The 13,879-nt window shown below is 44.5% G+C and overlaps 1 protein-coding gene across 1 annotated transcript; it reads left to right on the top strand.

Moving 5' to 3' along the window:
* Positions 1–10,718: 10,718 nt before the first annotated feature.
* LOC143803814 (olfactory receptor 5G9-like) lies at positions 10,719–11,672 on the top strand. Its single transcript, XM_077281579.1, has one exon. It carries the CDS (start codon positions 10,719–10,721, stop codon positions 11,670–11,672), a length of 954 nt encoding a protein of 317 aa, XP_077137694.1.
* The last annotated feature ends 2,207 nt before the right edge of the window (positions 11,673–13,879 follow it).

Genomic DNA, 13,879 nt, shown 5'->3' with positions numbered 1-13,879 from the left:
GGAATCCCCACATGTAATCAAGGTGGCTAGTAGCTGTAAATCATTCAGCTGCTGCGATGAAAATCTCTGAGCAGTCATAAATACTCGGAAGTCACCCGAGCGTGCTCTGGAAAACCCGAGCAACGAGTATACTCGCTCATCACTAGTCTTTTTGTGTGTGACAGCAGCCAAACATAAAAAAATTATATAAATCTAGTATTGCTGTAATCGCTCCAACCCGAAGAATAAAGTAGTCTAATCATTTATACCGCACCAGTATTGGCATAAAAAAAAAATAAAACCAATTCTTCACCTGCTGTTGATTTGTTCATTCTACATCCCAAAGATCGCAATAAGGCTCGGCTCACATTTACCTGCGCTCAGCGCTGAGCGCTTACACCGAGGTTTCCATGTAATTCTCTGAAATACGTGATTCAGACAGAACACATGGTGAAAGATTCCTTATAATGAGGCAGATGGAGGCACTGTTGACGCTGCCTGGCCTGTGATCCAGCAGTGTCTGTCTTTTTAGGTGTGCATAAAAATGCGATCTGCCACAGTTTTGTGCACTTTTAAAAAGGACACCTCTGAATAGAGGCCAGATGGAGTCCAGAGTATCTCTGCTGCCTTATTCTAGCGAATGGATCCCTCGGGGGTTTCATCTAAATAACGTCACTCAGAGATTTAGATGTAAATCCCAAAGTAAGTGCTCAGTGTAGAGCACAGGATTACTGTGATCCCAAACGGGATGTAAAATGTTCCTAATAGAAGCTTTAACTCAATTGACAAAAAAAACAAATGCTCAGTTCCGTCATCTGTTAACTGAAATATAGTGGGCTTCCACGTTACTGGTAGCACAAAGGCTCTGGAAAAGTATGATAGCTCCTTGCTCCCCAAAAGAAATCCAACGAATTCTGCGCTCCCAAATCCAAATGCCCCCTCCCTTTTTGAGCCCCACATTGTGTCTAATCCAGATTTAGCATCGACATGTTTGCAGGGGCATCATTTCCAAAATGACGATTCCACCTCTCATTACTGAGCCTGCAGAGCTGTCTGTGTTTGAAGTTATTGCTCCGCCGTCCAATCTAAGACTCTGAGAGGTGCTGAGCTCTCGTCAAGTGCTCTCAATTCTCATAATTACTCAGCCAGAGGCGTAGCTAGGGTTTTGGTTCAGGGGGTGAAACTTCTGAGTCAGCCCCTAGCCATGTAACCCTGATTACAACTATGGTGGCACACCCTAAGGTCTGGGTCACACTTGCAACTTCAATGCGAAAAACTTGCGCCAGTCTTTCACCTCAATACCCGGCACTGCTGCCAGCGGATCGGACCGGAGCATTCAGCTGCATAGAAATACATACAATACTGGTCCCGAGTGCTGGTGGCAGTGCCGGGTATTGAGGCGATTTTCTCCCATTGCAGTTGCAAGTGTGACCCCAGCCTAATAGTATATGTAGGAGAACCTCAGCAGATCACTGCGATGTTACTAATGAAAATCTCTGTATAAAGATCAACACTGATATTACCGCCATATAGTGACCTATAGTGGTAGATACCAGTGCTGCAGAACATATAGGAGGTTACAGTACAGTTATAAATAGTGAATTGCAGACAACGTTCTTTCTTATAATCATTCCCTTCCTTCTTTTCCATCTGGCCCAGACCGACATGAAAACTTCTCCAGCCAGGACGACCCTATCTACTCCCAACCTGGACTAACTCCTCATCCTGCTGATACCCCAATGCTGAGCCGTTGCTGTTCTATGTGTTCCTATTACTGCACCTACTGTGTAGTTTTGTGTACCCTCTAGATGGTAAAATAAACCTCTGAAAGATATTAATGCCCAGTGGAAGTGTCCTAGAAATCAGCGCCCACATGTTGCCCCCTAGACAGTAATATTGCCCTCTGTGTGCCCCTTTGACAGTCACAATCACCAAAGTGCCCCTATAACAGAGTGCCCACATAACATTTAATAATGTTCTAGCCCCATCCCCTTAGAACTCCCCTCTACACAGTATGATGCTCCCCTATACACAGTATACTGCCCCCTTTTGAAACCCCCAAACTGTTTGATGGCTCCTACACTGTATAATGGCCCCCTAACTGTAATTCTCACAGTGTATAATAGCCCCTTCACTGTATGATGGCCCCTAAATAGCCTCCCTATAGTATAATGCACTCCTCATAGTCCTTTATATAGTATAATGCACTCCGAATAGGTGTCTATATAGTATAATGCATCCCATAGGCTCCCCATAGGCCTCCAAACAGTATAATAAACTCTATAGGCCTCCATACAGTATAATTCACTCCACATAGGTCTCAAAATAGTATAATGCACTTCCCGTAGGTCTACATTTAGTATAATGCACTCCCCATAGGCCTCTATATAGTATAATTCATTCCTCATACACCTCCATATAGTATAATACACACCTCAAAGGTCTTTATACAGTATAATACTCCCCATAGGCCTCCATATACTATAATGCATTCCCAATAGCCCCTATATAGTATAATGCACTCCCCATAGACCTCCATATAGCATAATGCACTCCCCAAAGGCCTCTATACAGTATAATGCACTCCCCAAAGTCCTCTATATAGTATAATGCACTTCCCAAACGCCTCTATATAGTGCAAAGCACTCCTCATAGGCCTCTATGTTGTATAATGCACTCCCCATATGCCTCTATATAGTATAATGCACTCCCCATAGGTCTCCATACAGTATAATGCGCTCCACATAAAAAAATACAGTACTGACCAGTCCCCTCTCCTTCTCATTCACCTGAGCTCCCACTCATCCTAGCAGAGCGGGCATCATGTACTGACATCATCACGCTGGCTGTCAGCTTCTGCGTCATTGATGTCAGCCGCAGAGGGGGAATGATGGGAGAGGGAGCGTGTCGCTCCCTGTCTCATCATTGCTTTCGACATTCACCCGATACAATTGAACTTTTGATGACTTGGGGGTCCCACTGCTGGCACTGGGCCACCCCTCCTGCTCAAGGGCCCTATAATGGCTGGGTGGCAGTGCAGGGAGATTGAGTCTCCCTGCTCTGCCGCAGGGTGTAACTGTATGGGTGCGCTACGTACACCAAAAGAGTTACAGTAGTGTCGCTCCGAGTGGCCCCTCAGAGCGCAGGATGTTGTGAACACTGTGTGAGTTCTCTGTTTTGTCTCCCTCTAGTGGCCTTTTTGTTTTACTGCGGCTCTTTGGCTGGAATCAGCTGTTTCGTTACTTGCTATTCAGGTTTGCTATTTAGCTCACCTGGACCATTATTCCTTGCCTGCTGTCAATGTCTTCAGTGCCATTTTGGAGCTCTCCTGCAGTCTTTCGTTATCAGTCTCTTCAAGAGAAGCTAAGTTTTGCTTGGTTCATTTTTGACCATCAGTGGTCATAGGTTTCTTGCTTTATTTTTGTTTCTTTTCCAGCTTGCTAATATGTGATTTCCTTGCTTGCTGGTAGCTCTAGGGGGCTGAGATTCTCCCCTCACACCGTTAGTTGGTGTGGGGGTTCTTGTATTCTCAGCGTGGATATTTTGTATAGGGTTTTTTAACTGACCGCACAGTTCCCTATCTGTCTTCTGCTATCTAGTATTAGAGGGCCTCATTTGCTGAATCTGTTTTCATTCTACGTTTGTGTTTTCCCCTTACCTCACCGTTATTATTTGTTGGGGGCTTTTCTATATCTTTGGGGTAATTTCTCTTGAGGCAAGTGAGGTCTTACTTTCCCTCCAGGAGTAGATAGTTTCTCAGGCTGCGTCGAGACGTCCAGGAATTTAGGTACGTTCACCGGCTACCTTTAGTGTGTTGGTTAGGATCAGATTTGCGGTCAGTCCAGTTACCACCTCCCTAGAGCTCGTGTCTAAGATCATTTACTTAGCTAGTCCGTTTTGCGATCCTCAGCCACTAGGATCATAACAGTACAGCAGGCCGAAAAGTGTTTAATGCATCACAGAAGTGGGATAAGAGAAGCCCTGAGTACACTTTTTTTTTTTTCTCTCTCTATCTTTGCTGCAGTCTGTCCAGCTTCTCTCATCCCCTTAATCTCTGGGTGGTTTTGTGTTCAGCTGCAGACATGGATATTCAGAGTCTGACTTCTAGTGTGGATCATCTTGCTGCAAGGGTGCAAAGCATTCAGGATTTTGTTGTTCATAACCCTATGTCAGAGCCAAAAATACCTATTCCTGAGTTGTTTTCTGGAGATAGATCTATGTTTCTGAATTTTAAGAATAATTGTAAATTATTTCTATCTTTGAGACCTCGTTCCTCTGGGGATTCCGCTCAGCAAGTTAGAATTATTATCTCCTTGTTACGTGGCGACCCTCAAGATTGGGCTTTCTCTCTGGTGCCAGGAGATCCTGCATTGCTGAATGTGGATGCGTTTTTTCTGGCGCTTGGACTGCTTTATGAGGAACCTAATCTTGAGAACCCGGCAGAAAAGGCCTTGCTGGCTCTTTCTCAGGGCCAGGATGAAGCTGAGGTGTATTGTCAAAAATTTCGGAAATGGTCGGTGCTTACTCAATGGAATGAGTGTGCCCTGGCTGCAAATTTCAGAGAAGGTCTTTCTGAAACCATTAAGAATGTTATGGTGGGGTTCCCCACGCCTGCAAGTCTGAATGACTCAATGGCTTTGGCCATTCAGATTGATCGGCGTTTGCGGGAGCGCAAATCTGCGCACCATCTGGCGGTGTTTTCTGAACAGAGACCTGAGTCTATGCAATGTGACCGAGTTCTGACCAGAATTGAGCGGCAAAATCATAGACGTCAAAATGGGTTGTGTTTTTACTGTGGTGATTCTACTCATGTTATCTCAGCATGCTCTAAGCGCGTTAAAAAAATCGCTAAACCTGTCACCATTGGTACTATACAGCCTAAATTCATTTTGTCTGTTACTTTAATTTGTTCTTTGTCATCCTACTCGGTTATGGCTCTTGTGGATTCAGGTGCCGCCCTGAATCTGATGGATTTGTCGTTTGCCAGGCGCTGTGGTTTTGTCCTGGAGCCTTTGGAATTCCCTATTCCACTGAGGGGAATTGATGCTACACCATTGGCTGAGAATAAGCCTCAATATTGGACTCAAGTGACCATGTGCATGACTCCCGTGCATCAGGAGGTGATTCGCTTTCTTGTGCTGCATAATTTGCATGATGTTGTCGTGTTGGGTCTGCCATGGTTGCAGGCCCATAATACAGTTCTGGATTGGAAAGCTATGTCTGTGTCAAGTTGGGGTTGCCAGGGGATTCATGGCGATGCTCCTTTGGTATCAATTGCTTCTTCCACTCCTTCTGAGGTCCCTGAGTTTTTGTCGGACTACCAGGATGTATTTGATGAGCCCAGATCCGGTGCCCTGCCTCCTCACAGGGATTGTGATTGTGCTATAAATTTGATTCCTGGTAGTAAGTTCCCTAAGGGACGACTTTTTAATTTGTCTGTACCAGAACATGCCGCAATGCGGAGCTATATAAAGGAGTCTTTGGAGAAGGGACATATTCGTCCGTCCTCCTCCCCTCTTGGTGCAGGATTCTTTTTTTGTGGCCAAGAAGGATGGTTCTCTGAGACCTTGTATAGATTATCGTCTTCTAAATAAAATCACGGTCAAATTTCAGTATCCTTTGCCATTGTTGTCTGATCTGTTTGCTCGGATTAAGGGGTTCAGTTGGTTCACCAAGATAGATCTTCTGGTGCGTATAACCTTGTGCGCATTAAGCAGGGGGAAGAATGGAAAACAGCATTTAATACGCCCGAAGGCCATTTTGAGTACTTGGTGATGCCTTTTGGACTCTCTAATGCTCCTTCTGTGTTCCAGTCCTTCATGCATGACATCTTCCGAGAATATCTGGATAAATTTATGATTGTGTATCTGGATGACATTTTGGTCTTTTCTGAGGACTGGGAGTCCCATGTGAAGCAGGTCAGGATGGTATTTCAGGTCCTGCGTGCTAATGCCTTATTTGTGAAGGGCTCAAAATGTCTCTTCGGAGTACAGAAGGTTTCCTTTTTGGGTTTTATTTTTTCTCCTTCTACTATTGAGATGGACCCAGTCAAGGTCCAGGCTATTCATGACTGGACTCAGCCTACATCTGTTAAGAGTCTTCAGAAGTTCTTGGGTTTTGCTAATTTTTACCGTCGCTTCATTGCTAATTTTTATGGCGTGGTTAAACCCTTGACGGATTTGACCAAGAAGGGTTCTGATGTGACTAATTGGTCTCCTGCGGCCGTGGAAGCCTTTCGGGAGCTGAAGCGCCGGTTTTCTTCGGCTCCAGTTTTGTGTCAGCCTGATGTCTCTCTTCCTTTTCAGGTCGAGGTTGATGCTTCTGAGATTGGAGCAGGGGCTGTTTTGTCGCAGAGAAGCTCTGATTGCTCTGTGATGAAGCCTTGTGCTTTCTTTTCAAGAAAATTTTCGCCTGCCGAGCGGAATTATGATGTTGATAATCGGGAGTTGTTGGCTATGAAGTGGGCATTTGAGGAGTGGCGACATTGGCTCGAGGGAGCTAAGCATCGTGTAGTGGTCTTAACCGATCACAAAAATCTGATTTATCTCGAGTCTGCCAAGCGGCTGAATCCTAGACAGGCTCGTTGGTCGTTGTTTTTCTCCCGTTTTGATTTCGTGGTCTCGTACCTGCCTGGTTCGAAGAACGTGAAGGCTGATGCTCTTTCTAGGAGTTTTGTGCCTGACTCTCTGGGAGTTTCAGAGCCAGCTGGTATCCTCAAAGAGGGAGTGATTTTGTCTGCCATTTCCCCAGATTTGCGACGAGTGCTGCAGAAATTTCAGGCAGATAGACCTGACCGTTGCCCACCAGAGAGACTGTTTGTCCCAGATAGATGGACCAGCAGAGTTATTTCCGAGGTTCATTCTTCAGTGTTGGCAGGCCATCCTGGGATTTTTGGTACCAGAGATTTGGTGGCTAGGTCCTTCTGGTGGCCTTCCTTGTCGCGGGATGTGTGTTCCTTTGTGCAGTCCTGTGGGATTTGTGCTCGGGCTAAGCCTTGCTGTTCTCATGCCAGCGGTTTGCTTTTGCCTTTGCCTGTCCCGAAGAGGCCTTGGACGCACATTTCCATGGATTTTATTTCGGATCTTCCAGTCTCTCAGAGAATGTCTGTCATCTGGGTGGTGTGTGATCGTTTTTCCAAAATGATCCATTTGGTGCCCTTGCCTAAGTTGCCTTCCTCCTCCGATTTGGTTCCTCTATTTTTTCAGAATGTGGTCCGCTTGCACGGCATCCCTGAAAATATTGTGTCTGACAGAGGATCCCAGTTTGTGTCCAGATTTTGGCGGATCTTTTGTGCTAAGATGGGCATTGATTTGTCTTTTTCGTTGGCCTTCCATCCTTAGACGAATGGCCAAACCGAGCGAACTAATCAGACCTTGGAAACTTATTTAAGATGTTTTGTTTCTGCTGATCAGGATGATTGGGTGACTTTTTTGCCATTGGCCGAGTTTGCCCTTAATAATCGGGCTAGTTCTGCTACTTTGGTTTCGCCTTTTTTCTGCATTTCTGGTTTTCATCCTCGTTTTTCCTCGGGTCAGGTTGAGCCTTCTGACTGTCCTGGGGTGGATTCTGTGGTGGATAGGTTGCAACAGATTTGGAACCATGTGATGGACAATTTGAAGTAGTCACAGGAGAAGGCTCGGCGCTTTGCCAACCGCCGTCGCGGTGTGGGTCCCCGACTTCTTGTTGGGGATTTGGTATGGCTGTCTTCTCGGTATGTTCCTATGAAGGTTTCCTCTCCTAAGTTCAAGCCTCGTTTTATCGGTCCGTATAAGATTTTGGAAATCCTCAACCCTGTGTCATTTCGTTTGGACCTCCCAACATCGTTTGCCATTCATAATGTATTTCATAGGTCTTTGTTGCGGAGGTATGTGGTGCCTGCGGTTCCTTCTGTTGATCCTCCTGCTCCGGTGCTGGTTGAGGGAGAATTGGAGTATGTGGTGGAGAAGATCTTGGATTCTCGTATTTCGAAACGGAGGCTTCAGTATTTGGTTAAGTGGAAGGGCTATGGTCAGGAGGATAATTCCTGGGTTGTCGCCTCTGATGTTCATGCGGCCGATTTGGTTCGTGCCTTCCATTTGGCTCATCCTGATCGCCCTGGGGGCTCCGGTGAGGGTTCGGTGACCCCTCCTCAAGGGGGGGGTACTGTTGTGAACACTGTGTGAGTTCTCTGTTTTGTCTCCCTCTAGTGGCCTTTTTGTTTTACTGCGGCTCTTTGGCTGGAATCAGCTGTTTCGTTACTTGCTATTCAGGTTTGCTATTTAGCTCACCTGGACCATTATTCCTTGCCTGCTGTCAATGTCTTCAGTGCCATTTTGGAGCTCTCCTGCAGTCTTTCGTTATCAGTCTCTTCAAGAGAAGCTAAGTTTTGCTTGGTTCATTTTTGACCATCAGTGGTCATATGTTTCTTGCTTTATTTTTGTTTCTTTTCCAGCTTGCTAATATGTGATTTCCTTGCTTGCTGGTAGCTCTAGGGGGCTGAGATTCTCCCCTCACACCGTTAATTGGTGTGGGGGTTCTTGTATTCTCAGCGTGGATATTTTGTATAGGGTTTTTTAACTGACCGCACAGTTCCCTATCTGTCTTCTGCTATCTAGTATTAGAGGGCCTCATTTGCTGAATCTGTTTTCATTCTACGTTTGTGTTTTCCCCTTACCTCACCGTTATTATTTGTTGGGGGCTTTTCTATATCTTTGGGGTAATTTCTCTTGAGGCAAGTGAGGTCTTACTTTCCCTCCAGGTGTAGATAGTTTCTCAGGCTGCGTCGAGACGTCCAGGAATTTAGGTACGTTCACCGGCTACCTTTAGTGTGTTGGTTAGGATCAGATTTGCGGTCAGTCCAGTTACCACCTCCCTAGAGCTCGTGTCTAAGTTAATTTACTTAGCTAGTCCGTTTTGCGATCCTCAGCCACTAGGATCATAACAGCAGGACCCAGGTAACTGCCCCCCCCCCCAGTAGCTACACTACTCTGCTCAGCTATTTAGCTAAGCTGGCAGTCCCAGATAGTTGTCAGCCGTAGCCTTGTATTGTACTCATTGATCTATCACTGCCTGACCTTGGACCTCATTCTGACTGTCCATCTGTTTAACCCTTTTGCTCTGATCTGCTATACTCCTGGTATTTTGACCTTGGACCGTTATCTGACTGCCTTTGTCTCTTTCCTCTGTTTATGATGTACCCTCCTAGGTTTTGACCTCTGACTCATCGACTATCCCGACTTGTCCATGAGAAGTGAATCAGCGTCACAGACATGACAAGAATCTGCATAACTAATCATATGTTAAATAGTTGCAAATCAAATATATGTATGATATAGCCAGGATATATCTATAAAATGATGGTAGCTTCACGTTCGAAGCTGTAGAGGATGGTGAGATATGGAGCCTGAAAGTCAAAAGTTCAAAACATTGTTCCTCTTTTGCTCGTTAGTGTAATATTACAGGTTACAGGCACTCCATTCTGTGATGGGATACAGAGAGAGAACTGATTGCCGCATACTTGGAGCTATGAAGGATTTTTTCCCCTAATATGGGGCAATTAGCATCTGTCTCATGGGAATGTATAGGGTGAAGTCGATGGACTTGTGTCTTCATTAAACCTTAAAACTATAAAATCGGTGTACTTGCATTGAAAACCCACATCAGAATGGCTGTATAATCGTTTTGAAAAATTTCCTGTCTGAAAATAAAGTCAGCATTCTATGAATCTGGCTATAGATGGACATCAGAATTATACACTACAGCAGTTCTGACATAGGATATTAAAGTAAGTACTCCAGCCTTCTCAGGGCGTAACGATCTATTTAATAGTGTATGTATGGTTTGTATAGTTAATTGGTCCCCAACCTTTCTGACCTTGAGAGCCACATTCAGCTCTGCAAGAGAGTCGCGAGCCACATCCAGCTTCTGTCCCCCCTCACAGTAGTGGCAACCAAAGCCCCCACCCATTAGGGGTATAATGATAACCAAAGCTTTTCCACACAAATCACCTCGAAGCAGTATACCAGGATCCACCACACCCCATCACATTCAGCATTCTCCCATCACGCACTCCCAACACAGTCACATCTTGCTTCAAGCACCTCCTCTGATCGGTAGTATCATCCTGTCTCCAGCGTACCATACTTAAATTATCTCTAAACCCCCAAGACCAGTAGAAGTATACTCAAATCTTCTCTTCTGTGCAGGACTACTCGCAAAGTTCACCATTTTGGGATGTGCTCTTCATAACAGTTTACTAAATCTGGAGCCAATGTACCAAGCTGACAGACATCCGCGAGACACAATTCATGGGACCGCGAGCCACATGTGGCTCCCGAGCTACAGGTTGGGGAACCCTGGTATAGTTAAATCTGCTGATAGATTCGCTTTACGCTGTTAGTAAATGAAAAATGTACAACATGTTGGTATCTTGTATCATAAGTGAAGACAGAATTGCCTCTAACCTCAGTGTTTGGGCCTTTCATATTGCCTGGTGACATTTCTTTGTAGGATCACAGTTATAGAGGGCAGAGGTGATGCTTGGGCTGCCGGTACCGTTCTGCTCACACACAGGTAGGTTTTTGATGGATGTTTGAGGAACATTTAAATTATTAATTGCTTTTTCATTTCTATAAATTTTGCAGACTGAATTTAATGATTTAGTTGTAATTGCCCATTGGTGACTCATATTGTTCCTGAGAATTGAACTTTGCCGCTGTACCCAGTAACTAAGCGAAAAGTCAGTGACCAACAATGAAGAAATGAATGGAGCGAACTTGACCACAATCAACTATTTTATTATCAAGGGGATTACAGATGACCCACACTTACAAGTTCTCATTTTCTTTGTGGTTCTTCTCATTTATTTTCTCACTCTTGCTGGTAACTTCACCATCTTTCTCCTAATCTGCCTGGATCGTTACCTTCACACTCCCATGTATTTATTTCTGATTAACCTGTCTCTTCTGGACATGTCGTGTTCCACAATTACGATGCCTAAAATTCTTTACATTTTTGTATCAGGTAATGGCAGCATTTATTTCCACTCCTGCATGGCGCAGCTGTTTTTCTTTTCTAGTTTCACATCTATCGAGCTCTTATTATTGACTGTTATGAGCTACGATCGATATGTGGCCATTTGTAACCCGTTATATTATTCGAGAGTCATGAACCCACAAATTTGCGTCCTGTTGGCTTTGTTGTGCTGGCTAGTTGGTTTTCTCGAACTTATACCCTACATGGTTCTTCTCCTAAGGATATCTTGCTATACATCAAATATAATCAACCATTTTTTCTGTGATATGATGCCCGTCATTAAGTTGTCTTGTAGCGACACCTCTTCCCTGGAACTCTTGATCTTCACAGAAGGCGTTTTCCTTTTGAGTGTCACTCCGTTTCTTCTCACCCTTGTCTCCTATGTGTTCATTATCACATCCATCATGAGGATACGTTCCAGCTCTGGAAGAAGAAAGACATTCTACACTTGCTCCTCGCACCTCACCGTGGTGGTTCTACTTTATGGGACCCTTTTCTGCCAGTATCTGAGACCTAAATCAATGGATACATTAGACTCCAATAAAATATTTTCTCTTTTTAATACCGCGGCCGTCCCCATGCTGAATCCTATTATCTACAGCCTAAAAAATAAAGCTGTGAAATCTGCTCTCAAACGAAGGACAGGATCATGCTTTGAAATTCAGAAAGATCCAGCTTAGAGAAGTGAATTAGGTGTAAAATGAAGCTATAGTGTTCAAAATGAATATTATATCATTTTGATCAAGATTGAAAATTATTCCCTATCTATAGGATGGGGCTAAGTTACTGATCACTGGGGTCCACAACTTGTGTCCTCCATACATCTGTGACATGGTCTCCCGGTACTTACCTACACGCAACCTCCGATTCTCACAAGGTCTTTTTCTCTACTCCCCTCTTATCTCCTCTTCCCACAATCAGATACAAGATTTCTCCCGCGCATCCCCATTCTTCTGGAATTCTCTATCCCAACATATCAGACTCTTGCCTACCATGGAAACCTTCAAAAGGAGCCTGAAGACCTATCTCTTCTGACAAGCCTATAACCTGCAGTTTCCACCGATCAACCAAACCGCTTAATGACCAGCTCTGCCCTCCGCTACTGTATCCTCACCCATCCCTTGTAGATTGTGAGCCCTCATGGGCAGGGTCCTTTCTCCTCCTGTACAAAGTTGTGACTTGTAATGTTTAAGATTATTGTACTTGTTTTTATTATGCACACCCCTCCTCACATGTAAAGCGACATGTAATAAATGGCACTATAATAATAAATAATAATAACAATTATTATTAGAAAATATCTAAATATAAACTCATGAAGTGGTAAACCCAGAGAACCTGACAGTAGTTATCATGCCTGTATATGTTTTGAAGAGCAGTCTGAGGACTACACAACTTGTATGACTAGTCCATTTCCCTGTCAACTTCTCCCCACCCTGTTCTCTAGTTTGACTCATTAGACACATGCTCATAGGGAGAGACCTGTCCGTCATGGGGAGCGGGGCTGGAAGAAGCTGCCTGGAAACTTCTTTGGACACGTCATATGGACGCATACTCTCCAGCCGGGTTTTCAACCTTTATTTTCTCTGAAATGCTGCAGTATTTCAGAGTAAAACATGCAGAGCTGCAATAATGTAGTCAGTGTCTGCTTCACACCACCTGTAGTTCAGGCAGCATGAATCTACTGGCATCTTCCCTTTAATGCAAGCTGCCATAATTCTACATCCCTGTGAAGCCACTGGCACAGCAACCACATTATACAGTCCTGCTCATCGTTATTGGCACCCCTTCATTTTTTTCATAGACTGTTCAATATCTTCATAAATCAATGAAAACAGCGTCGGACTGGAGCACCTTGGGCCCACCAGAGAAAATAATTCTTGGGGCCCACTATGTAGCTACATAGAAATAAATACAAGACCACCAATTGTGTAGTAAAACAAGCTACTATCAGGGTATAATGTTGTGAAATTGGATTCTGGGCTCCCCCGGTGGCCACTTGTGGAATTTAACTTGTGTGCATCATCCCCTCTGTTCACCTGCTCCTATCAGGATGTGGGAGTCGCTATATAACCTTGCTCCTCTGTCAGTTTCATGCCGGTCACCAATGTAATCAGTAGCCTTTCTGTGCATGTTCCTGCTACTAGACAACTCCCAGCTAAGTTGGACTTTTGTCCTTGTGTGTTTTTGCATTTTGTTCCTGTTCACAGCTGCTGTTTCGTTACTGTGTCTGGAAAGCTCTTGTGAGCGGAAATTGCCACTCTGGTGTTATGAGTTAATGCTAGAGTCTTAAAGTAATTTCTGGATGGTGTTTTGATAGGGTTTTCTGCTGACCATGAAAGTGCCCTTTCTGTCTTCATGCTATCTAGTAAGCGGACCTCGATTTTGCTAAACCTATTTTCATACTACGTTTGTCATTTCATCTAAAATCACCGCCAATATATGTGGGGGCCTCTGTCTGCCTTTTGGGAAAATTTCTCTAGAGGTGAGCCAGGACTGTCTTTTCCTCTGCTAGGATTAGGTAGTTCTCCGGCTGGCGCTGGGCATCTAGGGATAAAAAAACGTAGGCATGCTACCCGGCCACTTCTAGTTGTGCGGCAGGTTTAGTTCATGGTCAGTATAGTTTCCATCTTCCAAGAGCTAGTTCTCATATATGCTGGGCTATGTTCTCTCGCCATTGAGAATCATGACAGTTTGACCGGCCCAAAAAAGGGTTAAATTACTGGCTGAGAAAGGAGAGAAAAAAGAAGTCTGCTACAATTTTTTTTTTTTTTTTCCCTCTAGTTCTGAGTGTGCTCTTAATTGAATCACTTGCTAGTCTGCCTATACTGCAGCCTTCCTCTCTTCCTCTCCTTCTAATCCTTGAATGGCTCTGTGTTCACCTGTT

Source organism: Ranitomeya variabilis, chromosome 2, assembly GCF_051348905.1.
Source record: "Ranitomeya variabilis isolate aRanVar5 chromosome 2, aRanVar5.hap1, whole genome shotgun sequence".
Classification (NCBI taxonomy): Eukaryota; Metazoa; Chordata; class Amphibia; order Anura; family Dendrobatidae; genus Ranitomeya; species Ranitomeya variabilis.
Note: the sequence above shows the minus strand (reverse complement) of the source record. Positions and strands in the feature narration are given on the sequence as shown.

What these genes read in the sequence shown, in the direction of transcription:
- LOC143803814 (XM_077281579.1), top strand. Translation starts at nt 10,719, where the DNA reads ATGAATGGAGCGAACTTGACCACAATCAACTATTTTATTATCAAGGGG.